This window comes from Macrobrachium nipponense, chromosome 31, assembly GCF_015104395.2.
Source record: "Macrobrachium nipponense isolate FS-2020 chromosome 31, ASM1510439v2, whole genome shotgun sequence".
NCBI classification, from domain to species: Eukaryota; Metazoa; Arthropoda; class Malacostraca; order Decapoda; family Palaemonidae; genus Macrobrachium; species Macrobrachium nipponense.
In genome coordinates this window covers 18,544,255-18,563,775 of record NC_061093.1, presented here as the reverse complement: position 1 = coordinate 18,563,775, position 19,521 = coordinate 18,544,255, and the positions used below count along the sequence as shown (strand labels likewise).

The window sequence follows — 19,521 nt, the reverse complement described above, 5'->3', positions numbered from 1 at the left end:
CCTTAACTCATAGTGGCTGTGGGCGGTAGAGCCAAGGGTCGCTCCTACTTAAAGAAAACTTTGCAGCGAGGGGAATGCTCCTGTGGCTAGCAAAGTATGATAGGTGCCAGCCCTTGCCCTGGGCGTAGCACCAAAATAAAACAACCAGAAATCACTGACACTGAAATAAAGTCAAGACTCATCCACTAGAGTGGTGGGTGCTCCAGGTACGCTGTACCCCAGACTCTCCAAACTCACACACCTTACCGAAAAGGTGAAGAGATACTAGGAGAATATCCTGTGCTTCTTTCCGCAATGCCATACCAGTCACTAAAAATGGTCTTGAGGTATTGAAAATTGTTGACACTTTTTTTAAACATACGTACATAAAAAATATATTAAGCACAGATTGCTTACGCTTCCGGTCTGGATGGCAGAAAACAACTGAAAACTAAGGACGTAAAGGTTGTTCTTACATCCTTAGCTTTGCTGCAAAGTAGGCCAAAAAACGCTTGACAACACTGTGTCTTAAACATGAAGTCCATATAAACTAAAGGACAAAAAAGTTTTTAGGGACAGAGGAAGAGATAGGTTCTGGGAAGAACTCTCTTCACACTGGCAGCTGAGTTATCAGGCTACGTCTTTCAACCTCACTCCAATTCGGGGTGAACAACTAGTAATTGAACACTTTACGAATTAGAAAAAAGAATATGGAAAACATAAAACCACCGTGTTTGTCCGAAAAATCTTCTAAATCATCGCAGTGGGCTATGGATCAATTGTGATGAAGCAGAAGACTCACAGATTTCTGTTGTACTGTGGGTAAACAGAAAGAAATAATGAGTCTAATGAGACATCTCTGTCCAATGATTCTCACAATGGCAACTGTGGTGCGCAAAATATCAACCATAAGCAGGACTCCAGAGCCAACCAGAGACTTAATCTGTGATGGCCATACAGAGATCCAAATTAAAAGTTAACCCTCGATAGAGGAAAAACAATACTATACCGAACAAAATCTCAGTGAGACGGCAGTACTCTGCTCCTCACTCATCTCCGACTCTGAGGCTGAGTTGCCTGGTAGCACATTCCGCCTTGGAATGCATTCGTCTCATAGAGCTATCGAATGTACGACCGATACCCACGGTCACCTATATGTAAACCGAAACAAGAGGGAAAGAAAAATCCCCTTGCTTGGTGAAAATACCAACCCTGTGGTGTTGTTCCCAAAATAATACCACTAGTCTTATCATGACCAAAATCGGAAACTCTTGGGAGGACCGAAAGGCTGTCCTAAGTTTCAGGAAAAGTAAGAGATGGTACTATTTTTGTCCTTGTCACACACCAGAAGAATTTACTTACATGTAATCGAACGCAACTGATAGGCATGTCGCAAGGAGAATATACAGGCAGTCCCCGGGTTACGACGGTCTCGGCTTACGACGTTCCGAGGTTACGACGCTTTTCAATTATATTCATCAGACATTATTTCTAGGGTTACGACGCATGTTCCAGGGTTACGACGCCTACAACGCTCATCTGGCAGATGAAATATGACACCAAAAATGCAAAATAATCAATATTTGAAGGTTTTTTTTATGAAAAATGCCATAAGAATGCAGTTTACATAGTTTTCAATGCATCCAAAGCATTAAAAGTAAGGTTTTCTTAGGATTTTTGACGATGTTCCAGCTTACGACGATTTTCGGCTTACAACGCGTCTCAAGAACGGAACCCCCGTCGTAACCCGGGGACTGCCTGTACAAGTACAAATATTCGTAGGCTCCTGTCGACCAAGCATCAGCCTAATTCTTCACTTCGGAGAGAAAAAGAATAAGGACTGGAAGCAGCCCTCCTTCATTATTTAATGAAGAGAGCGAAGGTGAAGTTATCCCGCAGAGAAATTCTATGGCGAAAATAGGGCATCGATGATGAATGGTTCATGCCAAACTGGTTGTTCTCCAAAAACAGGAACACTGGAGAGATCCGAAGATTGAACCAGGAACGGTCTCTCACATCTGAACTCTGGGGGGTGTAATCCGTAGAGTTCTGTAACTCAGTCACTAGAGAGAAAAAAGAGAGGATGACTGTTCTTGGCCTCTCTTCTCGGAGCTAGTGAGAGTGGGAGATAACTCGTGCCATCAACTTGCGGTGATGATAGTAAACCAAAGACTTAGGAAAATGTATTCGCCTAAGCAAAAAAAGACACTTCCTGAAGGAAGAGCACAGGTTTTCACTCACCAAACGAAGCAATCTCTCCCTACATACAACTGGTTTGATCGTGGGAATGAGAGAGTCAAGTAGAGTTAACTGCGCCAAAAGTTTGCAAAACTTGCCATTTCTCGCCACGCGTCTGTCTTAGTGATCGAAAATTCCTGTTCACATGGTGGCTAACAAAAGATCCTTGTGTTGAAAAAGATGAATGAGGAGACAGTCTTCGGGCGTCCAGCAGGCAGCGCCAGACTTCCAACAGCTGGTGCCAGATCAGGCGTGGAAAAAGACAAAACGATTTAAAGCAAGGGAGTGGATGCCTCATATCATGCAGAGCACCTGTAAGAGGATTGACGCTCGACAAAAAAATGCCCAATACGAGAGAGATTAGAGTGGCTAGGTGCTAATACCTGATACTCGTCATGAGAATTGGTACTATTCTGATGAGTGTCTATGACAAAAGTATTTGAGAAAGCTCAAATATACAAATGCTGGAGCAGAATTCTAATGCACTTCCTCTACAGCAGACAAGTCTGTCTCTCCACCTTCAAGAGCATTGTGAAAGCGAGCGAGTTGACATACCTAGCTGCGAATGCCTGTGGAGGAATGGCTATCGGAAGCAAAAATTTGCTTATGATGCTCCCAATGTCTATGCACTAGCACAGGGCATTCCATATACTAATTAGGTAAAATAAGTAACCATCCTTTAATCTGATGCCTACTGAGCACCACTCACTAAACGCCTTTCTAGTGGTATTCAGTCGAAACCTAATAAAGTATGACAATTTCAACCAAAGGGAAAAAACCCCCATCGGACTAACTTCAGCTGAATCAGCTGAGTCGTAAGTCGAAAATCGACTTTGAGTCAAATCAGCTGAGTTGCGAATCAAACATCAATTGTGAGTCGCAGCAGCCGAGTCGTGAGTCGAAAATCAACTGAGGGCTGGAACAGCCAAGTCGTGAGTCGAATGTCGACTGTGAGTCGAATCAGCCGAATGATGAATAAAAAATCGACTGAGAGTCAGATCAACTGAGTCGCTAGTTGAACATCGATTGAGAGTTTCGAACATCGTTGTGAGTCGACTCAGTTGAGTCTCGAGTCGAACATCAACTGTGAGGAGTCAGACAAAAATTACTGCAAGGGTACGAGGATTCATCGACTATATAATACCTCTTCAGAGGTTGAGACACCAAAGATTAATGCCATTGACGCAATCTGTCAAGTGACAAACCACTGGAATGGGACGACAACTGTACACTAAGATACGCCTCTTCAACGGCATTCGGTCGAAACCTATAAACTCACGACAAGTTTGACCAAGGGAGGGAAAAAGACCCTCCTCACTACACATCCAACAAGACGCCTTTTCAATGGCTGTCTGCCAATACCTGGGAAAAGCTACATATTCGACTGAGGGGGCAACCCCCTCGGACTCCCTTCGACTACCAGTACGTCCTCTCCTAGGCAGTCGTTGGCCGTGAGAAGGAAGTGACTTTTAAGTCTAGGAGATCTGAGGGGCCAGATAGTCACCTCCTCTAACACACATCCAGAAAGACGCCTTTCCAGCGGCTGTCTGTTGATACCTGGGACAGACAACAGGTTTGACTGAGGGAGTGACTACCTGTATGCAACAGCCCGACCTCCCTTGGACCTCCAGTATGTATTCTCCCAGGTGCGGAGGAGCAGGACAGTGATCTTAGTCTAGGAGAATCAAGGGACAAGTAGCCAACTCCTCCACTGCACAACACTTCACTGTTACATTGGTAATTCATGATAATCGAAATAAAAGCTGGCAAAGGCATGGGAAGGAAGCAATGGAGCCAGGCGTGGGAGCAAATGACAAAGATCGGAGGAGTAATAGGAGAGAACTGGCGTTAGCTTTGGGAGGCAAGATGTTGGTGCATCTGGTAATCTCGGTTACTGATTACTTTTATGAAAATAATCAATAAATAATCGATTACTAACTACATACTTTATATATATCACTATAGGGAATACTGGCATCTAGGCTTGAAACATACATAATATATGAAAACATCAGACTTTCATATATTCAGACATGCATTCAAACATAACACAAATGAATGCATAACTCTAAAATAATAAAAATAGTTTTATATCAAAAAGCCGTTTTTGCATTAAGTATCAAAGCCAATCGGACTCTAGTAATGTAAAAACACTGCTTTTGTTCTCCAATTAGTGATAAAGTAATAAAACAAATATTGTTTGCAAAAATATGAAATAGCATTTCATGTATTCTGATGTATGTATTATAAAATAACTTACCCTTCTAAATATACATATATGTTTATATCACCAAACATTTTCATATCAAGTCTCAAAGCAAATTCGACTCTTAAAAGAAAATTTACGAATAACTGATTATTCAAAAAGAAATAATTTTAAAAATTATCAGGAATGAAAGTAATCGCAATCAGTAACGATTACATGCCCCGCTAATTGACTCGAGTGGCCTATGCACAAGTCAACAAGTCTAAATGACTCAAGTGGCTGCCTGTGATCCAGAGCATCTAGTGAGCTCGATGCTATCGTCTTAAATGTGAAACGTTCACAATTGCGTGACGCCAGGAAAATACCTCCGTACACCAAGGCCATGTAAGCCTTCTCTCCCAAAGCATCCCGAGCCAAACATTAATATCATTCTCTCCATAATACTTTCACCTCCACACTTTCAGTCTCTGCAAAGGAAAGTGATGAGTGTCGCAAGCATGGTAAACAAAAAATGTATTGGCCCAATGCAACTGTTTGGCCTAAAAGAATGTCTCAACATCAGCAAATTACTTTACGCTAACTATATTTACCGCGACTTGTGACTAATAGCCTATGGCTGGTAAACAAAATCCCAAAAGCAAGGTAGTATAACCTATAAGAATTATGTAACCTTCACGAATTACTTTTAAAAGGTAATTATAGACCGGCAACTTGCATGTAGCCTAATCCCAGTAAGTAAATAATAAATGCAAAGGTTCTAAGATACAAAAATGTAATAACATTTGAGAATTATTTTAAGGTAATTATTTATCAAGTGTCAAGCTAATGATCAATGGCCGATAAACAAAATCTAAACAAAAGCTTGGCCTAAAGGAATAATGTATAAAATCATGATTACTTAAGGCAATTATTAACCGATGCCTTCTGCATAGCATAAGCCCGGTAAGTAAAGCTTATATGCAAAAGTATTAGGCCTAATTGAATGGAGTTATGTTCAAGAACTATTGCTGGAGAATGCAAATATCTGGCTTGTTGATAATCTGAATAAAACAAACAAAGGACAAGACTAATCCTGCTCGAAGGCTACGAATGCGTTCCGGTGGTTGTGTAACACTACCGAAATCCAGTGATATACAGTAACTGGAAAATAAGAACAAGCTGCTGTAAGCACTCAATGTTTAGTCAAGCACGGCAGGAAACAGAATGAAGTGCTTTGCTAAGTTGTTCCTAGTACAGGCAGTCCCTGGGTTACGGTGGGTTCGGCTTACAACGTTCCGTGGTTAAGGCGCTTTTCAATTATATTCATAAAAAATTATTTCCAGGGTTACGCCGCCCACAACACTGATCTGGCAGAAGTAGTATGACACCAAATTTGCAAAATGATCAATATTTGAAGGTTTTTTTTAATGAAAAATGCAATAACACTGCAGTTTACATAGGTTTGAATGCACCCAAAGCATTAAAAGTAATGTTTTCTTAGGATTTATGACGATGTTCTGGCTTAGAACGATTTTCAGCTTAAGACGCGTCTCAAGAACGGAACACCCGTCGTAATCCGGGGACTGCCTGTATTGCAGTTGGGGGACAGCACTGTTATGTCTACGCTGAACAATCGAAGCGCTACCTGGGAAATTTGAATTAGGCTGCCGAATGTTGGAAACTATAACTATATAATTACTGGGTAAGTCTCATATACAAAACAAAGGGGTATGGGAAGCACCAAATACTGGTGACAAAACGTATGGAACAGCATCATGCATAGTTGGAACAAAAAAAGCTGAAAACGCTTGGTTATCCAAGGATGGCAGCAGCGTCTCCTTTCTCTTGTAATGACCCATTTCATAAAAATTTTTCCACTGTTCCACCGACCATCAACGACAAATTGAACATGGATTAGTAATTGTATGTTTTCTTTGCACCTACTGCACGTTGGGTGAGGAACCGTGGATGCCAAAATTAAAAATCTTGAACAAGGAAACTCACTCACTCCAGGGCATTTCCTTTGTTTTTTGCGAGATCCCAAATAAAGCTTTGTTGGTGAGGCAAAATTCTCCATGATCTCTCAACTTATTATTAATTATTAATAGATGTTAGTTTTTCCAGACCTCTGAGTCTCAAGTAGACTCATCTCGGGCTGGTTCTCGGGATCAATCCTGAGAAAAAAAAAAAAAAAAAAAAAAAAAAAAAAAAAAAAAAAAAATGACAATTTGTCGAAAATTGCATTTTTCCTAACTATACAAACCTGAGGTCCTTTAACAATAGGAAGTAGCTAGCGGCAGCTGGAACGGTCGTAAGCTTCGAACAAGGGGGAGAACGGTAGTTAACTGCTTGTCCGACAGTCGCGGCGGCTGGGAGGTAAACAAATCACTTTTGCTTTTGGCCCATGCAAAATACGCAGAGTGAGGGGTGGCATGAGGAGGGACTATATGTGGAGGACCTCAGGTTTGTATAGTTAGGAAAAATGCAATTTTCGACAAATTGTCATTTGTTCCGATACGTAATACAAACCATCGGTCCTTTAACAATAGGAAGACTCACTTCTTGGTGGGAGGAATCTGAGTCTTTTGATGAACAGACTGGTGTTCGTCCATCCCTGGAATGCCTCCCTGGTCGTAAGAGCGAGGGAGGGATCCAAGCCTCTGTCCGATTGATCGGGGTGTGCACCGCAGGATCAATGGTCAGACCTCTGGGCCGAGTACTAAGAGAGAGGCAAGCGTATCTTCGTACCAGCAAGCAAGAACTTGTTCCTGTTTGCAAGAGGCAACAAAAAGTATGGGTTGTCTCAAGCTGGCATCCACTTCCTCCCCCTTGTTGGAGGAAGGTGGTGGATATACGCTCCTATCCCTAGTGAAAGGGATAGGATGGGGCTCTGTTGAGTAGCTCACCTGCATCTTGTCCTAATCCAGCAGGTGACGACCGTGTCCCTCTAACCACAGGTAGAGGGGAAGAAAAAGATGGGAAGAGGAGCCAGTCACACTCTCATTCACTCATCCATTCTTACGGTCACACCAGGACTCGATGCTGTTCAGCCTGCGAGGGTCTGGGTTCGCTACACAACGTGTTGAGCAGCCACCACGGGTCCCAAGGAAAAAGATCCAAGGACCTGTGGGCAATATCCCGAAGGTAGAAGGAAGGGCATGTGGTCTGGTTGGACCAGACCCCTGCCTTCAGTACCTGCGCCACGGAGAAGTTCTTGCGGACAAGGCAGCATCTCCTTCGCATCGAAGGCGGTGAAGTCCATTAGGGAGGGGATTGTGAACGACTCGAACCAATCGTCAGGGACCGAAGTTACTGAGTCTTCGCTACGAAGTTCGGTACGAAATCGAGCGTCACGGATCCCCATCCCCTGGATGCTTGACTTCGCAGGAGAAGTCATGCAGTTCCTCAGAGGAAAAGAAGGAAATAGTCGCATGACCTATTCCTCTTCTCTACTTCGGTGATGTCCAGTACCCATACTGGTCTGTCCGTTTGCCACGAAGTCTCTCGCATCCTCCTATCCCCATGCAGCGAAGTTCTCGGTAGTGGATAGGACACCGACACTCCATGGTGGGTGTCATGGTATGGGTACTGTGACAAGCTATTAAAACGAAGTAATGATTGCTGTGTAACAACCGAACTAAGTCAACAGCGTAGTTCGTAACTGACTCGTGCGCTCTGACAGCTGCCGACTGACTGCGTTCGGTAGGAGGCAAGTTGTCAAAGCATCCGAGTAAGTCACTGACCTTCGCCTTAAAAGGGTTATGCCGAGAGACCAAACAAATAATGTATTTGTTTGTCACCAATGCCGGACAGCGAGGTGATGATTCTCTTAAGGCATGTGCCCAACAGGCAAAAGTCAATTGCCTTCTAGAGACCGAGGTCCCTGAAGGCAAAACATCTCATGGTTGTTGAATCTCAGCTAAGGAGAAACAACACTATGTACCGTTGAAGACGAAGGTAGATATTGAATGCAACCTACGTCTTCACAGACGAATCGAGAGAAGGATTCTCAAGATTCATAACCTGTGCTTACAAATGACTGAAAACGCTAACCGCTATTTCATTGCTGTCCGGTGAGAAGTCGTAGTTGCAATGAAAGCGGGGCGTTCTTCAGTAATGAAAACACAGGGGAAAACCGCCTGAAGAACTGCTTCTCATGGGCTGAACATTTGGAAGTAGAGCTGTCAGGTCGGAGAGTAGGCGATGTCTTCTGACAGATCTCGTAATTCGGGTTAAACAATGAACAATTGTACACCTACGAATACGAGATATTTTGAAGACAAACTCAGATGTCTGCAAAATCATTCGCATTATCGCAGTGCGATGCAGCGGGAGACTTGTACAGACTTCTGTTACCGTGCGGTAAACAGAAAGATGAAAGAGTCCAAGAGATATCTCTATTGAAAATTCTCGCAATGTCGAAGGCGATGGACTCTAGCGTCACAGCAGTAATGGTCCTTCATTATTGCGAGAATCCCCATTAATCAGAGACCTAAGTCCATGATTGTTGGGCAGAGATACGGTTCGGTAGTCAATCAAACCAGGGGAGAGAGAGACATAACTGACCGTGCATCTCGGAGGCCCAGCTGATACTGAGCTGCTGTCAGGCAGTTCAATACGCAGTAGTTGAGCCTGAGCTACTCGCCGACTCGTCATCTGAGTTGCCATGTAATCCATTATTCCATGAAGGAATGCGTTCGGCTAGAACTACCGAGCATAAAAGATATGCTCGAGCAATATATTTAGGCGAAACGAATTTCGGTAAATATAAAAGTTGAAATGGTGTTGTCGTGACAAAACCATAAGTATATAAATTGAAACTGAAAACTCCTGGGAGGTTGCAGGCAACCCCGAGTTGCAGTTCAATTAGAATACTTCTCTTCTAAGTCGCAATCCGTAGATAAAACTAGGATATGCGCCTACCCCTCGGACAATTCAACTGCTTAGTAGAATCATGTCGCGAGGTTAATATACGTAGTATATTTGTAGGATTCTGAACAACGATCTCCATCCTAAATTCTTTCCTTCAAGAAAACAATAAGGATTGGAGATCGACCACCTTCGATCTCTATCAAAGAGTGAAGGAGAAGTCTTCCTCGAAGGAAAGCTTCAATGGTGAACAGAATACTAAGACGATAGTTCAAGCCAAACTGGATATTCCCGTCCGATCTTCTCTATTCCAGGTTGGTCGCCTACTGTAAGATAGTTTCTTTCATCAGCAGTCTTCTTCCCAATGCTAGAAATTCCAGGAATTCGCGCATAGGCGAGGTTCCCGATTATCATGTATCATCGGGGCTTCTCGTCTCGCTCACTTTAGACCGTGGTCTCGCCTATGGAGATCGTAAAAAACTCGAACACTCTGAATGCGCTAGAAATTCCTTAGAATTCTAAGCAGTCTGCGAAACCCCCACCGAATTCGTCAAACGATATCGGCTGGTGGTCCTCTCGATTCCCGTAGAAATCGAGAATGGGGCAGGATCCCTCCTCAACGACCGGGGCTTACGTCAGGTAGGACCCGAAGGTCCCCCCGGTAGCGCAGTCCCGAACGTGGGATCCTACAGAGAAATCTCTGTAGGATCCCTCCCCTTTCCCTCGTAGCCGTAAGGAGAGAGGGAATGGTGGAGGAATTGGATACTCGCTCGCCTTCCCAGTGGAACTAGCAGTTGGAGAAGAATAGGAGCAGCCATCGCCTTGCGGCGATGGTCTCTCAGAGTCTGGGAAAACGTATCGTCAGGAGAAAACGTTTTCCCCCGCGGAGGGTTACGAACTCTCACTGTAGGTAAGGGTCTGCCGCCACTGTGAACGTCGTCTGGGTGGGGCTGATCGACACCTGACGGGGGAGAGCCGATACCGTCCTCCGACTCATTCCAGTCCTCGTCGAGGTCGAAACCTCTCAGGAGGACCGAAGGAGTATTTAAATACGGTGTCCGAAGACACGTAGAAACGCCGCTGTCGCAGTAGAGGAGGTGGAAGTAGCTTGATACTCGGAAACCGGCCAGAACTGAGCGAGCCTTCTTGTCCGGAGACGAGAGACTCTGGTTCGAGACAGAATCGGCAAGCTCCGATCGCGGCAGACCCACCGTCGGTTTGGGTTCCCTCTCGGGCCCCAAAACGACTCGAGCAGAGACGTGGGCTCTGCTGGTGGGAGCGGCAATCCTTCCGCAAGGTCATTATGCTGACGAATCAGCTTAATGACTTCTGTAATCTCCTCTGTATCTCGGGAGTAACCGCGTCTTGCGGAGTAGGACCGTCCAGTCCTTCCAACAAGAACAGATCCGAGAATACTCCTCCTTCCGAAGGAGGAAAAGCGGCAGACCCCTGACGGTCGCCTCCAGCTACTTGCACGTATGTCCCTGGTCGGGGGTCCTAGAACCGTGCCTGGTCCATACGGCGTCATAGCGGGATCGCGAGCGGCGCACCTCTCGCGATCACTCATAGGTACCTCGCTCCTCCCGGTGTAGCCCGAGGAGGTTGAAGGTACAGGAGAGGCAGACCTGACGCCCCCCCCTAGCTCGCTGGCAGGACCAGCGTGCTTGGAGGGCTGCTGCTGATCGTCAACCCGCGGTGGCGATCGAGCAGCAGGCCTAGCCTTGCCGCTCGCCCTGGGCGAGAGGCTCGGCTGAGAACGTCGACGCTGATCTCTAGCGTCAGGCGAGCTGTTGCTGGTTACCATCTTCGCCCGGTCCCGATGGGAGCGGCGTCAGGTGACCTGCTAGGTTCGCTGTCGCGGTGAGACCGGCGAGCGTCCTCTCGGCGCGTGCGAGCCGCTGGTACCAGCCGTGGCTGGTACCGACGGCCGCGGGGACCCCTTCCTCGCCTCAACTCGTGGCTGGTCAGCGACCGTCACGTCAACCCGAGCAGCCAGCTGGTCGCTGCGAGAGCGTCCACTGGCCTGATGAGCGTCGTCTGCACGACTCTCGCCAGTCTTCTGCTCCGCGCTTCGGTCTTGACGGCGAGCGAGCTCGGGCGTCAAGACTTTGGCTGGACGGTCTCCCGCGGGAGACCACCGTCCACTCGGTACTTCTCGCTAACGAGAAGCCGAGGCGGATCCTGGTTTAGCGGCAGAACCGCTAGAACCAGGCGAGGAAGTGCCAGCCGAAGCTGGTACTCCTCTGGTCCCCGTCTTCTTCTCCTTGGTAGAAGAAAAGACGGGCCCTGTTCCCGAGGGAGCAGGAGGACCAGCAGAAGAGCTCCCCGAATCGCCGGAGCGAGACGGGCCCTTAGAAGGTCCCGAAGGAGCCTTCTTAGGGGGGTGAAAACCCGGGTTACCAGCTGGTCGCTGCAAGAGCGGCCGCTGGCCTGGCAAGAGTCACCTGGAGCGCTCTCACCAGCCTTCTGCTCCGTGCCGCGTCTTGGCGCCGAGCGAACTCTGGCGCCGAAACTTGGCTGCACGGTCTCCCGAGGGAGAACGTACACTCGGGATCTCTCGCGAACGAGAGACCGAGCCGGAACCTGGCGTAGCGGCATCGCCGCTAGCACCAGGCGAGGAAGTACCAGAGCTAACCGATACTCCTCTGGTCCCCGTCTATCTCTTCCTTGCGGAAGGGGAGACGGGCCCGCTCCCGAAGGAGCAGGAGGACCAGCAGAAGGACCCCCCGTCCCACCGAGGTGGGACGGGCCCTTAGAAGTTCCCGAAGGAGACTCTTAGGGGGAAGGAGGCCAGCCTTCCTTCTTCTTCTTCGGCTTATGGGCCTTAGAAGGTTCGAAGGGGAAGAGGCAGCAGCAGACGATGAAGACGAAGATGACACCTTCCTCTTCTCCTCTTCCTCGTCAGCTCACGCAGGACAGTCGTCAGGTCCTCCATCCAGGCCGGAGCCGGGGCTATTGCCGAAGCAACACGGCCGACTGCACCTGTCCGGAAGGACCTGGGACTGGGGAAGACACACCGTGGGCAGGACCAGCATGGACAGGCACAGGAACCAGGAGCGACAGGAACAGCAACCAGCTCAGGAGCGGCAGGAACAGCGGCAGCGGTAGACCAGAAGGGACAGCCAAGCCAACAGCGGGAATCACATCAGCGGCAGGTACGGCAGGCCCAGCGATCGCCTCGTAGAATCATCGGCAGCCAGCGGAACCTGGGTCCTGGCGCCCGGTCCCGGGGCGAGCTGGGCTGGAAAACAGCAGGAAGTCTGGGGCAGGCAACACGAAGAAAACAGGCGGCGGCGGCAACCCCACCTCGGTACGGCTGCGGCCCTAGTAGCGGCAGACGGCGTCATCGACACAGCATGGGGAGTGTAGACCAGGAGGGGGGGGAGCGCACATAAACGCGGCCGTGGTAGTAGTGGAGACCGCCCCAGACCTCGCTAGACGCTGCAGCAGCCCGTGGATGCTAGGCACGCCCTGCCTCCGCGGTGGTCCATACCTGTCCAAGGTCGTCTCCCACGGATGTAGCACCTGCGGTAACATAGATAGATTAGTAAGAGGGTTCCCTCACGCACGGGGGGAAGACATGCCCCACCCCGAACGCAAGGAAGACCCCACCCCAAATACAAAATACAACGAAAAAGCTGAGCGGGGGCAGGAAGGAAGACGAAGAATCGGATACCAAGGGAGTCGCGGGAGAGCTTTCCGACGACTTCCTGGCAGACCTTCGCTTCCCCTACCCCCGCACAGCAGTGAAAAGTAATATGAAAATGAAACAGAATACTGCCCTTGCGATTCACTTCATAGAACTTAAAGGGGAAAAATAAAAGATCAATTCCTGGGTAAGAACGGAAACTTGATCCAATAATATGATGCTATCATAAAATATATATGAAAATGAAACAGAATACTGCACTTGCGATTTCATTTCACATAAAAAAATCGTAAGGATCAATTCCCGGGTAAGAACGAAAATTGATCCAAATTAAATTTCATGCAAATAAATAAATGAAAATGAAAAGAATATTGCAATTGCGAATCCACTTTCATTGCATTCTATTATACAAAATTAAAAGGCTCGTGCCGAGCGCAAACACACTCTCGGTAATGAACGCACAGGGCAAACATATAATGAAAAGAGTACTTACATTTTTCAATTACACACTTTCGCCCACAATACATGACTCGGTGCGAGCGCGCCCGCCCCTCGGCACCGAGGCATAATTCAAGGGTTCAATTCATGAAAAGAGAGGAAATCGCCGCATCTACGGCGATAACTCCATGTTGGTTCATAATTAAGTAATGAAAATGAAAACAGTGTACTTACAGTTTCATTTTCAAGTCAAACAAACCATTAGTAGAAAACACAATATAAACAAAGATACGACGATGAAGCAGGCAGAGAGCGATGACGAACACGTCCTTCACACCCGCGGCCGAAAGCAAAAGTGATTTGTTTACCTCCCAGTCGCGCGGCGCGCGACTGTCGGACAAGCAGTTAACTACCGTTTTCTCCCCTTGTTCGAAGCTTACGACCGTTCCAGCTGCCGCTAGCTACTTCCTATTGTTAAAGGACCGATGGTTTGTATTACGTATCGGAACAAATTAGACTTATTTGAGAAACCGTCTTATTTAAAAAATTTATGATTTTATTAATTGAAAAATCCCTGCTTTCCGCAAGAATATTTTTCATTTCCGAAACTCCCGCAGATAAATAGATCTTTGCTGGGTCCAATTTGGGCACTCAACAAGCAAATGCTGTCTCTCAACTTAAACCTACTAGATCACACCCAAAGAAAAGATAGAAAAGAAAAAAATGGGCAAACTAAACTGGCTTTAAAGAGATAAAGTAATCACATCCTCTCTTAATGGCGGTAAGGAAGTAACTGATGACCTTACAGGATACCCAAGGCATTTTGAAGCTCCCAAAAACCCCATGAGCAAAGCACAGATGCCAATAGTTCCTGGATTATACAATTTTTTTCTTTTTACAAATTTTCCAGCTTGTGCTACAAGATAATCCTAATGTTAAGACCAAAAATTTGTTTTGTATATGAACAACTCAAATGTCTTGTCCATTTTGGACTTTAAGCCTGGCAATGGTGTTAAGATTGGAAGCATGGGATACCTGGACTGGAGTTAGTGGCAATGAAGTTGGAGGACTAACAATAGGAGAGATGTTAGATAAAAGAGGGGAAGAAAAATTAGATTTCTTTGCCTCTATAAGTAAAGGCATTACCTCAATACTAGGCTTACTTTCGGCCCTAAGAGCCGCCTTTCTCTTCCTATAATTCTCCATCCTCTCTAAATGAGATTTAAGGTTCTTCCAAGCCTGATCACCTAAGTCCTGACACTCAGCGCAAGGTAAGTCTTAGCTACATTCCTGCCCCCTACACTTCACGCACTTGGAGTGCGAATCATAACACAGTTAAGCCATTCTAGTTTTACAGCTTTTCGCTCCAAAACCTAACTGCTGACGAACTTGAGTCCAACATATTAACACTAGATCTTACTTTGCTGACTGGAAGCTAAAAAGTTGCTAACAAAAAACCACCACCAAAAGAGTACGTACTTCACCAAATATAAATATATAAATAGCAACGGTGATGAAAAAATGACTTTGAGAACCACTGATGTTACTCCGTGGCCGGCAGAAAACAAATTGATGACAGTTAGCTCAGCAGTACCGGGTATTCCCGAAAGTGGCCGGGTCCCTTATCACCTACACTAATGATGCCAGCGCCGCCACTGCCAAATAATTTGAATTTTATACTGCGGGAAAGAAAGCTTATAGCTTTTTAATTGTTTGGTAAGTCATCTACATAAAAATCTGCAGTATTTTGGCAATACCTTTGGGATGGTTGGTAGCAAGATGCTTTCGCAGATCATAATGGACATCAAAAGTCTCGCCACATGATTCATTAGGACATGTGTAACATTTCTGAACATGTACTAAAGCATGGCGCCTCAATCTGCTTGGCAACATGAATCGTTCTCCACAGCCTGGGTATTCACACCTAAAATTTAATAGAGTAACATAAAATAATAATTTATTGGGCAAGATGAGCATCAACAATTTTTCCTCATATAGTGAAGTAAAACATAAACCTTAGGAGTTAACTCATAAAACTGAAAACTATAAAGTGAATGACTTATGTAATAATGTAATATAAGACTAACCTAACATTACAAATGAGATTTTTCCTGTAGCAAAATAAACCTTTTTCAATACAAAAATTGATGTTCCTCCATTACAATGCTGAGACAATTTTGTAGCTTTGTAGCTGAGATGTAGTATACAAAAATTGGAAATTCAGTTTAATCAGGAGTTTTATCTTCAAATGAAAACATATTAGCAGCTGTTTCCCAGAGAAAGTTTCAACAGGCCAATACACTGGCAGTGAAATCTAATAGAATAAGATCATACTGAGTGTTTACATATGTTACAAATAAAAATGAATCTAATTCAAAACAAAAAGAACTCATATTTTCATGCTATTCCAGATTTTACTGCAACAGGGAGCTAATGAATTTGACACAAAAGAAAGATATAATACAAAATTTCCAGGTGAAATTTGGGGAGGACAAATACCATGTTTAGAATACAGAAGTATTTTAGTTACATGGTTTAAATGCCAGTAACAATACAAAAGACTATCAAAGAATGTATGAATATCATGAATTTCAATGGTTTAGCTTTCTGCTTACTAACAAAAAGTCAAACTTGCTTAGCTTACTGCTTAATAACAGAAAGTCAACCTTGCTTAATTTTTCATTTGTAATTATCATTTAGCTTTCCTTGATAAAGTGCTCAAGAACCAACATTAATTAAGTTAAACTTTGAATTTGATTGCGAGTAAGGTCTGATGGCATGCTTTCTCATCCATAACATCCAAGAAACTGACTTAGTCAAGAAGGACAATGGTTTCACAATTTTAATTCATTTTAACAAAATGAAGGAATCAAAATACTCCACTTAACTATAGATGGATTCCTTGATGTACTGTATAATCAAAGCAAATAGTTAACAGTATGCAAGGCATGGAAGCTCAAAATCTCAACCTGCACTAGTAATCAGCACTTAGTTGAACTGAGAGTTATGAATTTTTTTATTTTTTTGTATGGATACAAAAAAGAATGATGCTCAAGTCTATTACTCTTTTCAGAATAGTATATTATTTTAAGTAATTTTTCCTTTCCCACATTTTCACTTTCTTCATTTTATGTTTTCTTAACTTCCAACAGAATTGCCATTCCTTAAGTTTTCCTGTTTTATTGAAAGCTTTCATGTACTGCACTAGTGCCACTTTCCTCATTTTCTGATATTGTTTGTCCAGTTGTAATACGCATACTATTAAAAAGTTCTACAAAAAAGGTTTCAACCTACATGTAAGGTTCAATGCCTGTATGAGTAAATGAGTGGCTTCTCAAGAACTTCTGCTTTCTAAAAGTTTGCCCGCACTCATTGCAAGTAAAACTCTGCCTTACGTGAGCACGATAATAGTGTCTGGCCATGTTATATTTATTCTTCAGCAACTTGTTGCAGTCCTCACACCTGTAGGAAAAAGATGGAAAATTTAAGAAATACTTTTTAATAAAGGATAAAAAAAACCATATTTTAAAAGAGATGGAAAATTTAAGAAATCATTTTGGTCTCCAAGATGCAAGAGCATCATTTTAAAATACATGACTCTTGACAAATGACTTATTCCTGACAAACCTGAGCTTTACCACTTTTCTTTTTCCCAAAGGCTCACCTAACTGCTTTTTGATGTCCCATTTCCCACTGGACTGTCTAGTTCACACTCATTACCTTCATTAAGTGGGTTTTCAAAATACTGCTTCTACTGCTCTGTTATTTTTGTTTTTGTTTTAGTAGTACAGTGGAAACTTACAAAGAGCAAATTGTACAACCACCAGATGCCTAGAGCTTGCAATAATCATATACTACCTGTATCTAAAATATATAAAACTGATGGAAAAAGTGAATACTGAATGTACTTCCAATACGAATAGCTTGAATCAAAACATGATAATACCAGAAAACAAACTAATTGGGGCAACACAAAAAAGGAAAAATTTTAAAGTAATTTGTATTTTTCCTAACATTCAAACCTGAGGTGGAAATGTGGAAATACCATCGGCGCAGCTGGAATTCGGCCATTCAATCTAACAAGGTTGTTTGTTTATATGGTGTTTTTACATTGCATGGAACCAGTGGTTATTCAGCAATGGGACCAACAGCTCTATGTGACTTCCGAACCACGTCGAGAATGAACTTTTATCACAAGAAATACACATCTCTAACCCCTCAGTGGAATGCCCAAAGAATCAAACTCGTGGTCACTGAGATGGCAGGCCAAGACCATACTGACCATGCCACTGAGGCGATTCTAACAAGGTTGTTAGGTAGTTAACTACCGGTGGTAGGGTGGAGAGTCCCACCCTTCCATCTGGCAGGACTATGGAGGAGTTATGGGAATTCCATTTGACAACGTCCTAGAGAGAGAGAGAGAGAGAGAGAGAGAGAGAGAGAGAGAGAGAGGGTAATTGGTGGTTGGATGGTTAACGACTGAACTGACTGTTGGTGAATTCTGGGTTGTCTACTGGTACAGCTGGAGTTAGTTTAAAGTTAGAGTTCTGTGTTTCAGTCAGTTTTTGGTTAGTTTTTAGGCAGAGCCTGTGAAGGTCAGTAGTGTTGGCAGCGGTCTGTGAAGGCATTGAAAGTCGGTTACATTGTGTGTTGTTGATTTGTTGTTTAGTTGACATTGTTTACTTCAGAGGTATTGTGCCTGTGCTGTTGGACTTGTTATGCTTTGAGTTTCTGTTGAGTTATATGTGAATTGTTGTAGTTAAGGGTTGTTGTTGTTGTTGGGGAGCTGTTGAGGTTTCTTGGCATGGTTGTGAGTTGTTGAGGGTTGTTGTTGGTGAGCTGTTGTGATTCCTTGATGTTGTTGGTGGGTGTGTGTTGCCTTTTTGTGTTGTTGTTGATTGTTTGTGCAGTGGTCTTTTGTTGTGGTTGTGTTCCTTGTTTCTGCTTTGCTTGTTGTTGTGTGGTTGTGTTCCTTGTTTTGTTGTTGTGTTGTGGGGTTGTGGTCCTTGGGTGCTGTGTTGTTGGGTTATGGTTCTTGGTTGTTGTCTTTGTTGTTGTTGGTATCTCCGCGACCTTGACTGGCAGTATCTGGAGTTGGGTGAGTACATGTGTTTGGGTTTTTTTTTTCTGTGTGTAGGTGTAGGTCAATTGTCCTGTGAGTTTTCTGTAGTGTGAAGAAGAGAGTGTGACTGATGGTGAGTTTGGTAGCCAGATTGATTAAGTTTATGTGGGGGGATTTTACCCGCTTGTTTTTTAAGCTTGTGATCCCGCCACATTATTTTTTGGCGACTGAACAGGGACTGCTGATGCGGCAGCTCCAGGACAATTGGGGTAGTGAGTTGTGTGACTGGTGAAGGAAAGTGAGGATGGAAGGGTTGAAAGAGATGGAGAGGCTGAAGGAAGAGTTGCTTAGGAAAGATTGGAAGTGACGAATAAGAGGTTAAGGGTAGAGTGTGAGGAGCTGAAGAGCGAGTTAGAGGAAATGAGGGGAATGCTAGGGAGTGCGAAAGTGGAAATGAAAGAAGAGGTGAAAGGAGCAGAAGAGAGAATGGTTGAGAAAATGGATGAAAAATTCGGGGTAATGATGAATGCAGTGCAGGAGATGATGAAGGGATTCATGGGAGCGGGAGCAGTAGGAGGTAGGCCTACTGAGTCTTGTGATGGGCCAGGAGAGATTAAGAAAGTGAAAGAACAAGTGGGTGAGAGTACAAGTGACGAAGGTGATTTGGTTGTGATAGGTAGGGGAAAGAAGGGGAAAACACAGGATAAGGATAAATCTGAGGACAAGAATAAGAAGGGTGCTGAGGAAAAGAAGAAGACTAGGGGAAAGAAAGAAGGTTAGTATGGGTAATGGACAGGATGAGACTAGGACTAAGGGTAACGGACAGGATGAGACTAGGACTGAATACATTGGGGAAAGGGCTGAGAGTGATTTAGATAGCAGTGAGTGGGAACAGGTGGGTAGAAAGAAGGGTAAGAAGAGCGTAGTCAAGAGTATGGACGTGATTATGGAAGTGGATTCGCTGTATTTGGAAGAGGGAAAGAAGGGTTGGAATGGAAGTAGCGAAAGTGAGAGTGAGAGTGAGCAAGAAGTATGAAAGGCTGTGTATATGAGAGAGGTACCCCGATGTGCACAATACGAGGAATATGGTAGTAGGGACAT

At 44.6% G+C, this 19,521-nt stretch overlaps 1 protein-coding gene across 1 annotated transcript in view; it reads right to left on the bottom strand.

Annotated features, from left to right (window-relative positions):
- The window catches only part of LOC135206660 (transcription factor IIIA-like), a gene marked incomplete in the record, with an annotated part of 91,578 nt that overhangs the window by 43,464 nt on the left and 28,593 nt on the right, over positions 1-19,521 (bottom strand). The window contains 2 exon segments of the mRNA XM_064238028.1: positions 15,116-15,282; positions 16,653-16,820. Of these exon segments, the coding sequence (XP_064094098.1) occupies positions 15,116-15,282; positions 16,653-16,820 (335 nt within the window).